Here is a 15,126-nt window from a genome sequence, read left to right on the forward strand (position 1 = left end):
ATTAAATTCAGTTACCCAACCTCCTGAGTCAGGCTTGTGTTCTGAACCATAGTTTTTTTAAATCCCCTTTGAACAATAATTAGAAAAGCAACTGGGAACTAGGAAATGGAACATTCCTTGAGTACTTACTTAATCCTAGGCCTGATGCTAAGCACTTTATGTTCCGTCTTATCCTAACTAAAAAACCCTGAGACGTACACACTTCCCCAATTCACTCATGTGGAAGTTGAAGCTGAGAGGTCCTCTGCCACAAATCCCACATGATGAACCTGTGATGCAAATTCAGGCCTAATTCAGAAATTTGTGATCTTTTTTATACCAACATGCTGATTCCCTTAAGTGAATGTCAGAGGTGACCTAGCCAGGTCTTAATGAGAGAGGAAGAGAAGGAAAGACAATTTGCTGCTGGGACATTCCTTCAAAGATATCCTTTTGTCTGGTCAGGAACTGGAGTTTTTCCAGATAATTATATATTAGAAGTTGGGAATGTGGTACTTTCTCTGACTACTAGTCTTTGAGGAAAATCTTCCCGTGGGGATTTATAATATTAACGATGAAAGAACTGTTCATCTTCCAGAAAGGAAAACTTGGGAGAGACTTAGAAACATGTGAAGCCTTAGGCTTGTGATACTGGATGAGGTATATGGCTGGAGTGTGGGAATTCATTCCAAGTGTGTTTCCTACAAACCACTGCTCTTCTACGTAACACCTTGCTGTCCTATGTGCCATCTGAAGTTTGGAGCCATGTTAAGGCTAGATACAATGGTTTGGGGTCACGAAGAAGAAAAGCAATGAACACAGTTTATTCTCAACTACTTGTATCCATCAGAGAGTATCAATAAGGGAAGGAGGAAGGATTCTTTGGAAATGAGTGCTTAGCTAATGGTTTCCCGGGGAAGCAGAAGGGATGAAGTAGCAATGGGACACATCTTGAGCTTAAGAGAATCAAGTACTCCTGGATATTAAGAGTATTATGATCAAAGGCTGATGTCTCCAAACATGAACTATTTCACCTTTTGGAGATACGGCATTTTGCAGTTAAAGGTATGAAGACAGCCTAAGTATTTTGGAGAAGAAAGAAATACTCCTTCTTGATCTCTTTGTCACCTTAGGCTCCCAATCTGAGCAAAAACCTATTAAGTAGGGAATGGCAGAAACACCCTGAAACTGACTCCTGAGGCATAGGATGACTTCTCTTTGAAGCATCTCAAGCAAAGTTAAAAACACTGTGTTGTGATGCATGACATGGGAACTGGGCCAAAATCATGGCACTCTTGTGTTTTAACTTCAGGTGTTTCTCAAGTCACTGTTATCATTTGTTGATTTACCTATAAAATAAAAGGCACAGAATGAATGTGACCCCTATAGCTTTTAAGACTCAAGAGCAAGATGAGGCACCTGGGTGGCTCAGTTGGTTAAGCAACTGCCCTTGGCTCAGGTCATGATCCCAGAGTCCTGGGATCAAGTTTCACCTCAGGCTCCCAGCAACATGGGGAGTCTGCTGCTCCCTCTAATGTCCCCTCTCATGCTCTTCTTCACCCTGTTTCTCTCTCTCAAATAAATAAATAAAATCTTTAAAAAAAAAAAAAAAGAGCAAATGGGTTTTCACTTGAGTAAACTTGTTTAGGAGATAGTGGTAGACATTCTGCCATCTAGTGGTCAAATTTCAGGGTCTGTAGCTAGTGAATCAAAGAAATTGGCCATCTCACTGCCCAGCTTCTTAGAGATATTCGATTTTAAGAACTGCAGTTATACTGCAGTTTTATTCCAGCGACCAGAAGTCAGGAGCTGCAGCAGAGGGGAGAAGGCCAAGGGCTCCCCACTTAGAGAAGGACAGAGTGGTCATTGCTTGTCAAAGGAAGGATTATCAATCTTGCCTCTCAGGATCTGTCTGGAGACAGCCATGGGTGCCTAACTTAGTTAATGTAAGCGGTTTTCTCCTGTAAAACAGACAGAGTGGACCTCAAAGTGGCCATACTAGGAGAATTGTTGTTGGAATACTCAGGTGAAAAAGAAAATTGATCTGATGACGTTTGATGGTAGAGCCACTGGACACTGCGCACAGTTAAGGATCGTCAAGGAGGACGGAATAAAGTATGGCTGAACCTGTAGCAGAAGCAAGGCCAGCCTTCAGAGTCTGGGGAAAGGCTTTCACACCCTCAAGTCAGGGTAGGAACCAAGCAAGAGCAGAAGCCTGTAAAACCAGAAGGTAGTCAAGAAAGGTATTTCAGCTGCCAGTGGGCTGTGGAGGGAAGGATACAGAATCTCTGTCAGTGCAGCCAAGATATCTTAGATTTTGGATTCTTCAAGACCTTGGACTCCAGTGATAGATAAAAGAAAAATAACCTAAATAGGGGTGGGTAGGACCCCCTGGCAAACAGTGGAAGCCCCAATCTGAAATGGGCAGAAATGTGTATGCACTTAAGTATATATATACTTCTAAATGCTGAGCACAAGAAAATGGTCCTCACTAAATGGCAGATTTTACCCAGAAACACTATTAGTATTTGATATTTTTTCAACTATGAAAAATGAAATTAGGTTTGGCTATTTAGAATTTGGGTGTGATTTCTATGGGCTAATTTTCCAGCAAAAAGAAGCTGATTACAATGGTCTATCATCTGGGGACAAGTTTACTGGTAATCTGTAAGAGTCCCTGAAAACCCCATTATGTTAGTTATGAAAAGATCCAATGAGTACACATTGAAAGCTTGTCCTAAGAGAGAAAGATCAGTGGTTATCATTTATCAAAAAAAGTTTCTGGTGTTTTGAAAATATAGAGTGGGTGGTTGTAGGTCACTTTTCTCAACTTTGTTTTAGGAAAACTCAGTCAGTCTACTATTCCCTCAGACTCTCTGGTTTCCATTTCTGACACTCTTATTATTCTCTGGTTTTAGAGGAAAGTCTGGGATTTTGTCCAGAAAGTTGTCCTAAGCAGTCTGAGGACAAAATATATGACCCAGCTTCCTTTTCTAGACAAAGAAAAAGATAGCAGTGCTTACTGTACCTACATATACCTTTACCTCTCTCTTGGAATATACCATTAAAGTGACTCACGAAGAGATGGAGGAGGAGGGCCATCCCAGCCCACTCAGAAACAAATCTTGAGTGGGGGAAAAGGAAACTGAAGGGTTTTTAATTGGTGGTACTTGATAAAGCTGATAAAGGGAAGTCTGAGTTTTCATCCCATCAATATGCAACAGAGAGAACATCTAGATGGAACAATGAGACGGGACACAAACTTTACAAATACCATGACGGAGAAAGCATTTGTCAGATTTGCCATTGACCTTCACTCTGGAGATGTGATATAGTGTAGAGGAGAGGGAACAGGTAGGCTTATATACCATTTAAATTGGTTTATAGGCCATAAATGAAAGATACAGAGCTGGAATTGATGAATGAATACATGAGTACAGAAGAGTACATCTTAGAAAAATTACAGGTAATTTCTATTAATATTTTAGTGTTAACATCAAAATTGGGGATACAAGGATTAAAAGTTTAGAAAATATTAAAGTCTATGAATAGCTCATATTTTTACCTAACAGATGGTTGGGAATGAAACAAGTAAAGTAAGTTTTGTGAAATCACAACCCTTTCAAAAGCATGTCTGGTAGCATGATCTTGCTTGAATGATTTGTTAACAAGTGCTATAGAGGTCAGTGAAAATATTCTCACAATGGCTTGAAATTAAAGCACCACACAAGCACAAGCTTCCTTTTCATTCCAAATATGAAAATAGAAAATTACAGAAATTTGCATATCTTTGACAAAGCTAGAAAGCAGCTCTCATTCTAAGAGAATGATGCTCTGTACTCTAAATTAATTCCATATGGGGCTGCTGGTAAAATGAAATCTGCTTGCATCCTTTCTTGATGCCACCTAAAGTATGATCACTTAAATATTAACTGCAACTCTACAGTCTTTTTTTTTTTTTTTTCAACTCTACAGTCTTAAAAGCAGCACTAACATACAAGCTTAACTGCTGATTACAGGAATGGGTTATTCTTTTTTTTACTGGTATATCCTTCATTAGCTTTGCCCGATGAACCCATCTTCCAGTCCAAATGTTATCTAACATTTTTGAAAGAATATCATATTCTGTAAGAGCTTCAAAGGGTAAGGGCGTTTCCCTCAAAGGAAAACTGAGATGCTTACCAAAGGAATGGGAGAGACAGGTATGATGTCACCCATCTCTGCTTCTCTGCTCAAACCTAGCACTGTACCTGGGACAGTGTAAAGGGACTCCTTAACAAAAGTAAAATGAGAGAACTAAATCACATGGCTCAGAAGTTAGGACTTTTCCTGCATCTTCAGACTTGACATATATCTTTGGCCCTACTTGCGTCTGACAAATAGAGATTTATCTTCTTAAACAATTATCCATCTTTGTGTCAGAAGGGGAATTCTACCATTTCAACTTACTGTCTCAGTATAACTGGATAACCTCATCCCACTCAGAAACGGGCCAGATTCCATTGGGCTGCACATTGGGGGGAGAGCGCTTCCAGTCCCATGTCTTCACAGGAATCTTCCAGGTCTTACCATAGTTGGCTTCAATGTACTCAATAGTTTCACAGGGCACATGAATCTTCATGTCTACAAACTCAGTCCAGCACAGTGTAAACTTGGGAAACAGGTATCTGTGGCAAAACAGAGGCAATGGGGAGAGGAGTTAGGCTCAACAGTACACGTTCGCTCTAAAGAACCCTGCTGCTAGTGCACTCTGGGCCCAAGGAAAGTCCTCCCCCATCAGACAGCTTTGGGGAGAGATACAGTGGACATTTTGTGGTTTCTGACTGTTCAGCACCCCCTTCCTCTTATAATGTTAACAGCATCCTAATCCCAATCCCCAGAGATGGGTAAAAAGGACCCAGGCCTAACCAGTACATTATGGTGACTGGATCAGGGATAAGAATATACACAAATTAGGCAAATAAAAGTCAGCTGTGGGATTTCCGCTGAAACACCAAAGAAAAAGGCATCCTTTTTGCGGAGGTTTCTAAGCTGGTGGGATGGAAGCTGAGCATCTGTTATCTAACAGCAGGGAGAGACTGTCTGAGAATGAAGTCAAAGTCAAAAGCGCCCAAAAGGCGGAGGAAAATGATACAGCTCAGAAAACTGTAGGGAAGGACTTGCATTTGGCTGTGGCCATTCCTTAAACATCTCAGGTAAACCAATGAATATATATAATTCTTTTTTTTATATACATTTCTAATACTTGCAATTCTTCCTACACAGAGGGAGGCACATGTAGCAGTGTGAAAGGAAACAACTCTTCTAGTCTGCCAGAGAACCTGAATCAACTCTGGCAATACAGGACATTCTCCGACAACAGCATCACATATGCTTGTGCCTTTGAGGCAGGTCTTATTAACTCCTGTGTCTTGGGTTTCACTGTGTTTTTAGATGGCTTTTGATACCTACTTAGCTTAGTTAGCTAAAGAAGAAACTCCCTGGGTCAGCCAGGGTATTCTTCAAACTCCTTTCCTAACTCATACTGCAGTGAAAATTTCTCATGATATGTGAACACGGTAGGATGCACTAAGATGGGTTTTTGAGGAAAGCTTCACACCCCCTCCCCCCTCCTCCAATGCAGGCATAGAACATCTGGATGTCCTGTACTTCAACAAGATGTCCCTTAAAGACAGCTATACTAACCACATTCTTCCTGCTCTATTATTTTACCACCTGCCCTTTTTAAATCTCTGTTCTCAGCCACAAACTTACTTTCTTATTTTTAACAGTTCACACATCATTAAATCCTCATTAAATTCAAACTGCTACTGAGTGACTCTACAGAATACTAAAATAAGCAGCATATGTGTGAGGTGAATCTTTTCTTTCATAACCTGGACTTCCAAGGAAGACAGCAAGCATGACTCCAAGATGCATTCCCAGACCTCTGTCCCTCACATGAACCTACATGTAGTTCCTGGCTTTCTTTTCATCTCAAATGCTAAAGAATCTCTACACCAGCTCAGGCAGTGTTAGTTACAATGAATTTTACTCTATGTCTAGTGGAACTATTTTAACTAGCAACTAAGTTTAAGAAATTAAACCAAAATGTGTTTTTTAAAGGTACTCTAGATCAGTGAATTAAACTCAATATATTATAAAGGAAAGCTAAAACAAGCAGTTTCGTTAGATTTAAGTTTATACTATAGCGCGATTTCCTGTGTTGGTGTTTTCTGAGAAATGTTTCTTCTCTTCACAACATGAAAAAAACTTTCAGTAATGAGATTTGAAGTGACAATAGCAGAGATCACAGAACTTTAAATTATCAGAGGATTAAAGAAAAAAGAAACAGGAATCAGATGTCAAAGCATAATCATATTGTGGAAATGGGATCTAGCTGGGATGTTCTCCAAGGAAAGGTCAGTTCTCATAATATTCTGCTTTTAAATATCATGTTTTACCACCAGATGAACATAAAGCCATATATGAAAATGAGGGGCTGAACAAATTAAAAAGAAAGCAACAAGTCCCTTCTACCCAAACCAATGGGTGCTGGCAGTTAATAGACAATCCCAGCTGGCTTCTGTGAAAAGACGGCCACAGCAAATCTCTTAGCTGAGGAAGAAATAAGATACAGCAGAGCTCCACCATCTGCTGGTCCCAATTTTATTCTGCACACTCATATTCATGGAATTGCTTATTTTGTCATCAGACCAGCCATCCATCATGGGCCTCCACCCTCCCCTATCAGATACTGGTCAAAAGAATGTTCACCTGTCCCATCCTATCAAGTTGACATACTCTAGTTGAAATGAGGCAGAAATTATGACCTATCTCCATAACATAGGGCAGGAAACTCGTCTCTTAAATATTAGCCTCTACAGTCTATCAAAGAGGTGAAAGAAAGAAAAATCAGAGGTCTAGGATAGATACAGTAGATGAGACTACTACAAATTTTAATGAAAGCAGTATCTTAAACAATGAAATGTTCAAACGAATCAAACCATAACATTAAAAATAAGCAATGTGAAAAATAATTCAAAGACAATTTAACTCCAATGTTCATTTGTGTTCCTAAAGGGAAACATCCCTAAATTGTTGTGGTTTTCTTTTCACTAAAAAATTTTCAATTCAATCAGCAAAAAGAATATTCCAGCTTCCTAGGAGAAGAAGAAAGATAAACCATAAAATGTGAAAGCTGATTGTTAAATAGGATAGAGGAGAGGCAGAGAGGGGGTGGGTGGCACAGAACACCACATACCATGTACTCTGTCCAGGTTACCAGTAAACAATGACTAAAACTAGAACACACCATGGGTCTGGGACATTACCTTAGCTTTTAGAGCTAAGGTTAAGTTTGGCTAAGCAGTGTGTACTTTAGAGCTCTGGGACAGGATCCAAAATGTGAACAGATTTAAATTCAGACTAAGGCAACCCTTGTAAGCTCAAGGGATCTTTTCACACACATACAAATCTTTCCATTCACATTTTCTATGTCATAGCATGTTTACTTCATTTTTATCTCTGCATGAAAGATTAGAATTAAGAGTTGGTTGGAGCTTAAAAAAAAAAAAAAAGAGTTGGAGTAAACTATTTCATTTTTTTCCTCACAAAATTCCTTATAATCTGTAAAACTACTTACCGGTGGCTAGATAAAGTAATCTCATCATTTTAATTGTACATCCCATAAGCATAATTGCTAGATGGAAAACACTGTTTTTATTATTACTAGTTAGCTAGACTAAGTGAAAGACAGACACCATCATTTATAACTGAATTTGACCTTTTTAAACATAAGTTGCATTAAACTCTGGAAGTGGAACAGCAGAGCCATGTTTTCAAACAAGAATGACCTACAAAACAACACAAATGGTTTATTCTCATTACCAATCCTTAATTTCTTTTTCTTGTGCTATTCCAGTGCCTAAGCCCTCTAGCATTCTGCTTAATAGAGGCAGGCAGAGCACACATTTTTTTTTTCTTTTTTCCTGATTCCAAATCCATTTTACTCCAAGCTTGCTAAAAGGCCTTTCCCCCACTTTTGGTTAATTATGAAATTTATCAAAAGTTTTTAATGTCATCAAATGATAATGGAGGGTTTTTTCCCTTTGATCTTTTAAACATTTAATGTTGAAAATTACACTAATACACAAGAACTACAAAATTTGATATAATACATGATCAAGCTTTGCAAATGTTCTATTTATAGCAGACAAGAAAGTATATTCAGCATTTATTGGGTGAAGACTTTTCTATATATCCAATAAATAAAGCTTGTTGATTTTCTTCATGTTTTCAATAGTTTACGAATTTCTTCTTTGCCTGAATCAGCAGTTTTTTTTTTTTAAAGAGATTTTATTTATTTATTTAACACAGAGAGAGAGAGAGAGAGAGAGAGAGAGATCACAAGTAGGTAGAGAGGCAGGCAGAGAGAGAGGGAGGCAGGCTCCCCCCTGAGCAGAGAGCCTGATGTGGGGCTCGATCCCAGGACCCTGAGATCATGACCTGAGCCGAAGGCAGAAGCTTTAACCCACTGAGCCACCCAGGCGCCCCAATAAATAAAATCTTAAGATAAAATAATTTCTACACCCAACATGGGGCTTGAACTTACAACCTCAAGATCAAGAGTCACACACTCTACCAAATAAGCCAGCCAGGCACCCATATTTGGAAGTTTTAGATAATATTTCTATCTAGCAGTAGTTACTATTTGAAATAGCTACTATTGTTTTTAAAGATTTTATTTATTTATTTGACAAAGAGAGAGAGATACCAGGTAGGCAGAGAGTCAGGCAAAGAGGTGGGGGAAGCAGGCTCCCTGCTAAGCAGAGACCCCCCACCCCCTCCCCGATACAGGGTGCAATCCCAGGACCCTGAGATCATGACCTAAGCCAAAGGCAGAGGCTCAACCCACTGGGCCACCCAGGAACCCGCTACTGTCTATTTTTTAACCTATATATATCACTGTAAGAGTTTCTAATAAAAACTGAATATTTGCAGAATCTCGACCCTCTTCCTACTACACAGAACTTAGATACACTTTACTCCCTCAACACTGAAAAATCATCTCCTCCTCAATTTACTATCATCAAGAGTTTCCCTTTCTAACCTTTCTCTTTTTAAACACTATCATTTTATTTTTTATAGACAATGGCTCACCAATTTACTGACATATTGTACGCATTTTTTTGTTCACCATTATGTGACATATATTATGTCTTCCTTCTGTGTCCTTTAATAGATCTTTAAGCATGGATCTCTGAGTTGTGAACTTTCTTAATCTTTTTACACATGTAAATGTCTTTACTTGACCTCCCTCTTGAATGTTAGTTTTAACTGCACATAACTTAGTTATTTCTCCTCAGCTTTTGAAAACCTCCATTATCTTCTGGCCTCTATTGTTAAAGAGGTATATTTGCTGCTCCTTTGTGAACAATCTGTTTTGTCTGTAGCCTGAAAACAAAATTTTTTTAAAAGATTGTATTTATTTGAGCACCTGGGTGGCTCAGTTGGTTAAGCGACTGCCTTTGGCTTGGGTCATGACCCCAGAGTTCTGGGATCGAGTCCCACATTGGCTCCCAGCTCCACAGGCAATCTGCTTCTCCCTCTGACTTTTTCCCCTCTCTGCTGTCTCTCACTGTCTCTCTCTCAAATAAATAAAAACAAATCTTAAAAAAAAAAAAAAGATGGGGACGCCTGGGTGGCGCAGTTGGTTGGACGACTGCCTTCGGCTCAGGGCGTGATCCTGGAGTCCCGGGATCGAGTCCCACATCAGGCTCCCAGCTCCATGGGGAGTCTGCTTCGCTCTCTGACCTTCTCCTCGCTCATGCTCTCTCTCACTGTCTCTCTCTCTCAAATAAATAAATAAAATCTTTAAAAAAGAAAAAGAAAAAGATGTATTTATTTATTTGAGAGTGACAGAGATAGCGACAGAGATAGTAAGAGAGAGCACAAGTGGAGGAGAGGGAGTAGTAGGCTACCTGCTCAGCAAGGAGACCGATGCGGGCCTCAATCCCAGGGCCCTGGGATCATGACCTGAGCTGAAGGCAGATGCTTAACCGAATGAGCACCCAGGAGCCCCAAATTTTTGTTTTTGACATTACAGTTTTCTTAGGAAGTACCTAGATGTAGATTTATTATTTATCCTGGTTATCTGTCTTTAATTTGGGAATTCTGTTTAAATACTGCTTTTTCACCATTCACTCCAATTTCTTTTAGCTCAGCTATATCTTTTTTTCTTTGATTTTTATATTTATTTTTTATATTCATTTGAGTATAGGTGACCACAATGTTATGTTTCATGTGTACAACACAGTGATTAGACAAGTTTATACATTATGCTATGTTCATCACAAGTGTAGCTGCCTTCTGTCCTAACACATTGGCATTCTATTATTATTGACTATATTCCTTAAGCTGTGCCTTTTATTCCCATGACTTATTCATTACATAATGGAAGTCTTTATGTCCCACTTCCCTTAACCCATTTTGTCCACCTCCCCATAGCCCTCTTCTCTGGCAACCTTCAGTTTGTTCTCTGTATTTATAGGCCTAATCCTGTTTTCTGCTTGTTCATTCATTTAGTTTAGTTTGTTTTAGATTTCACTTAAGCATGAAATCATGCAGTACTTATCCTTCTCAGTCTGACTTATTTCACCTAGTATAACACTCTCTAGGTCCATTCATGTTTTCTCAAATGGCAAAAGCTCATCTATTGTCATGATTGTGTAATATTCTACCGTGTGTGTGGGTGTCTGTGTGTGTATACTCTTTATATCTTCCTGAGACATTATTGATGGACCCTTAGTTTGCTTCCATATCTTGACTATCATAAATAATGCTGAAATAAACAGGGGTACATATATCTTTCCAAACTAGTGTTTTTGTTTTCTTTGGGTAAGTATCCAATAGTGGAATTACTGGATAAGATATTTCTATTTCTAATTTTTTGTGGAAACTCCATACTGTTTTCCACAGTGGCTGGACCAATTTACATTCCCACCAACAGTGTATGAGGGTTCCTTTTTCTCCATATCCTTGCAAACACTTGTTATTTCTTGTGTTTTTAAATTCTGACAGGCCTAAAATGAGAGCTCATTGTGGTTTTTGATTTACATTTCCCTGATACTCAGTGATGTTAATTAGGTATATCTTTTAGACATACTCATCGGTGATTTGTACTGAACCAAAGGGAATGTGGCAAAGTGAGGAATTACTGTGCACAGTAAGTCATTAAGTCCCTACCATCAATTTTGCCCAATTCTCTAAGAATTGCAATCTATTGAGAACCAAGGTTACAGCATGCTGACTAGCATTTTTTAAATGATCTCTTCCACTAAGCCCCTCAAATTCTACCACAGAAAACACAGAAGCAAAAAGTAATACTGAAATGGCTAATATACTTTTCAGAGCCTAAACTAGAATATAATCGCTGAGATCTTCATTCATCCCATACTCCACTCCTATCCCAAACTTCTAACATATAAGCAATATACACAGCACATACATGTTTTATATAATAAAATTCTACCCACTGAACCTCATTTTCCCACTAACTTCCGTGGAAATTGAGTGACTCCATTTATCCTACTGACTTTTAAACTCTGCTATGCAGTCTCCATAAGACATTACTACTGATCATCCATACCATAGGAGAAACAAGAAAAAATTTATATCATCAATGAGTAGACAAATTAAAGCTTGCATAAGTGGTTGTTATCATGTAACACTTGAATGTAGCTCCATGACTATATCAAAAACTATTCATTTAAAGCATGCTCAAAACTCTTTTTTAATGCCAGAAACAAAGCCCCAAAGCCCCAGGACATTTTTTTTTTTCTTTTTAAGAATCTGAGGACTTTTGAGACTTCTTTTTTTTTTTTTTTTTTTTATTTTTAAAGATTTTTTTTTTTTTTTTTTGATAGACAGAGAGAGATCACAAGTAGGCAGAGAGGCAGGCAGAGAGAGAGGGGGAAGCAGGCTCCCCGCTGAGCAGAGAGCCCGATGTAGGGCTCGATCCCAGGACCCTGAGATCATGACCTGAGCCGAAGGCAGAGGCTTAAACCACTGAGCCACCCAGGCGCCCCGAGACTTCTTTTATTTATTTATTTTTTAAGATTTTATTTATTTATTTGAGAGAGAATGAGTGAGAGAGAGCATGAGGGAGGAGAAGGTCAGAGGGAGAAGCAGACTCCCCAAGGAGCTGGGAGCCCAATGCGGGACTCCATCCTGGAAGTCCAGGATCATGACCTGAGCCGAAGGCTGTCGTTCAACCAAATGAGCCATCCAGGTGCCCACCCCAGGACATTTTTATTTCTACTGCATAACTTCCAAAAATTAGATCTATAGTTTATCAACAATCGGACTTAGCTGTGCTTGCTTTCTCTCAGACAATGGTAATAGTATTTCTCTTTGGATCTAATAGATAATTTTAAAGAGAGATTAAATTTTGATTTCAACTTTTATACTAAATAGAAAAAGCTTGTTTTATTTTGAACTCAGCTTACCTAATTTGTCAAATCAGATGCAAAAGGCTCAAAGCTTATCATTGCAATTAAGCCTGCCTTGATCAAATTCATCCCTCTGGTCCCAGGTATCCCTCTATTTTAGTATGTAATCTTGGGCTCTTTCCTCTTCACATTGGTTTTCTAAGTCATAATATTTTTTAGATTTCATTTATTTATTTTAGAGAGAGAGAGCACGCTCATGAATGAGTGGGGGAGAAGCAGGAAAAGAGAAACAAGCAGAATCCTCGCTGAATGCAGAGCCTGATGTGGGACTCAAGCCTATGATCCTGACATCCTGACCTGAGATGAAATCAAGAGTCAGACATTAACTGACTGAGGCACCCAGGTGCCCCATAAATTTTTTAAACGTGTAAATAAACTTTTTTTCTAAATACATTTTTTGAGAAGTAATTTACATATAACAAACTGCACCCATTTTAAGTTTTGACAAACACATATACCTGTGTAAATACCACGGCAATTAAGACACAGACTACTTCTACCACCCTGCTTCCCAAAGGTCTTGTGCTCTTTGGCAAGTCATAGAGGAGATCCACCCTAGCCCCTAGCAATCACTGATCTTACTATATCCTTTATTGGTTTTGCCTGTTCTACTATTTCAAATACATGCAGTTACATAGTATGTACTCTTCCTATCTGACTTCCTCCACTGAGCGTATTTTGGAGATTCATTTATGCTATTGCATATATCAGCAGTTCATTTCTCTTTACTGTAGAGTAGTATTTTATTGCCTGAACATAGTATAATTTAGCTGGTCACCAGAAGATGGACACTTGGGTTGTTTCCATTTTTCTGGCTACCATGAATAAGAATGCTACAAACATACATGTCAACTCTTTTGGTGAAAATGTGTTTTTATTTCTCTTGGACTACTACCTTATAAAAGACTTTATAGAATTACATTCAAACAAGACATGTGGCAGTCTTAAAAAATATAATTTATGTCACATAAATGAAAGGTCTTCCATTTATTCATTCTCAGGTAATTTTTTTCAGCATTTTTATTTTTATTTTATTTAAGGTAATAGCTACACCCAATGTGGGGCTCAAAATTACAGCCCCAAGCTCGAGTCACATCCTCTACTGACTTGAGCAGCCAGGCGCCCCTAAGGTAATCTGCTCTTAAAAAAACAAATAAGCAAAGATAACTATATAAATAACTCCCACTTCTGTACCTTATATACAATTACCATATAAAATTCATTCAAAGTTCTTTCCTCAATGATATACTTTGTACCTGCTACCCACTAGAGGTTTGGAGATATAATTAAGGAAACCTAAGACAATATATCTGTTGTAAGATAGGAAGGCATAAACAGAGTAGGAAATGTGAGTCGTTTTCAGAAAGGCCAATGTTTCAAATATACTAATTTAAAGAAATAATCTTTGCTCACAGGCTGAGTAAGTACAGAGTGTGGCCGCAGACCAGGGAGACAGGAGTGATTAACTGCTTTTCTCTGAGAGCACAATGAAGAGAGGGGACCCCCCCAATCTCTTCCGGGCCAGAGTCTGGGAGGACACCATTTTCATTCTCATCCTCTAAAACTACACAGAAAGCCTTCAGAGAACCAAAGCTACCAAGAGCAAACCAGAGCAGATTACTTAGCCTAACCCCTAGCAAAGGTGGTGTAATTCTGCCTGAGGCAAAAACATTTGAGAATCACTGCAACAGACCTCTTCCCCAGAAGATCAGCAAGAACATCCAGCCAAGACCAAGTTTATTGATCAAAGAGAACTGTAAAACTTCAAGGCTAGAGGAATATAGCACACAGAATTCATGGCTTTTTCTTATGATTCTTTAGCTTTCAAAGTTAGTATTTTTAATTTTCATCATTTTTTTCTGTTCTTTTTATTTTTCTTCTTTCCTTTTTCTTTTTTGCTTTCTTTATTTCTTTTCTTTTTTTTTTTTTTTTTTTGTAAGATTCTATTAATTGGGGCACCCAGGTGGCTCAGTAGTTAAGCATCTACCTTTGGCTCAGGTCATGATCCTGGGGTCCTGGGATTGAGACCCGCATCAGCTCCCTGCTCAGTGGGAAGCCTGCTTCTCCCTCTCTGACCCCTCTGACCCCCCTGCTTGTGTTCCCTCTCCCACTGTGTCTCTGTCAAAAAAAAAAAAAAAAAGAAAGAAAGAAAGAAAAAAATTCTATTTATTTATTTAACAGAGACAGTGAGAGAGGGAACACAAACAGGGGGAGTGGGAGAGGGAGAAGCAGGCTCCCCACTGAGCAGAGAGCCTGATGTGGGGTTCCATCCCAGGACCCCAGGATCATGACCTGAGCCAAGAGCAGACGCTTAATGACTAAGTCACCCAGGCGCCCCTTTCTTCCCCTTTTCAACCAACTTATCAATACCTTTTAAAAAAATCATTTATAATATTCACTTTTAGAGTTATATTCTATCCCTTCATTGTATTTAACCTTATTTTTTGTACATATATAAGTTTTTCTTTCTTCAAAATTTTGGGATACAGATTTTTCTAAAGACCAAAATATACCCTATATCTACTGCATGGCTTTTTCTATTCACCCACTTGATCATATTCTCTTTCTCCTTTTTCTTTTTTTTTTTTGAAAAATTAAATTTTTCTTTTTTCTTTTTTCAGCCAACTTATCAATTCCTTTATAAAAGTCTTTTTAA

General features: G+C 38.6%; 1 protein-coding gene across 5 annotated transcripts in view; it reads right to left on the reverse strand.

The window, feature by feature from the left end:
• Nucleotides 1-15,126, reverse strand: part of FKTN (fukutin) — an 82,114-nt gene that overhangs the window by 9,924 nt on the left and 57,064 nt on the right. For 4 of the 5 annotated variants that reach the window (XM_044265211.1, XM_044265207.1, XM_044265208.1 and 1 more), the window contains exon 10: nt 1,549-4,646. In XM_044265211.1, the coding sequence (XP_044121146.1) occupies nt 4,433-4,646 (214 nt within the window). In that variant the 3' untranslated portion in view covers nt 1,549-4,432. Of the gene's footprint in view, nt 1-1,548; nt 4,647-15,126 lie in introns of those variants that run through there. The other variant, XM_044265210.1, reaches the window with a different exon arrangement.

Source organism: Neovison vison, chromosome 9, assembly GCF_020171115.1.
Source record: "Neovison vison isolate M4711 chromosome 9, ASM_NN_V1, whole genome shotgun sequence".
In the NCBI taxonomy this organism is placed as follows: domain Eukaryota; kingdom Metazoa; phylum Chordata; class Mammalia; order Carnivora; family Mustelidae; genus Neogale; species Neogale vison.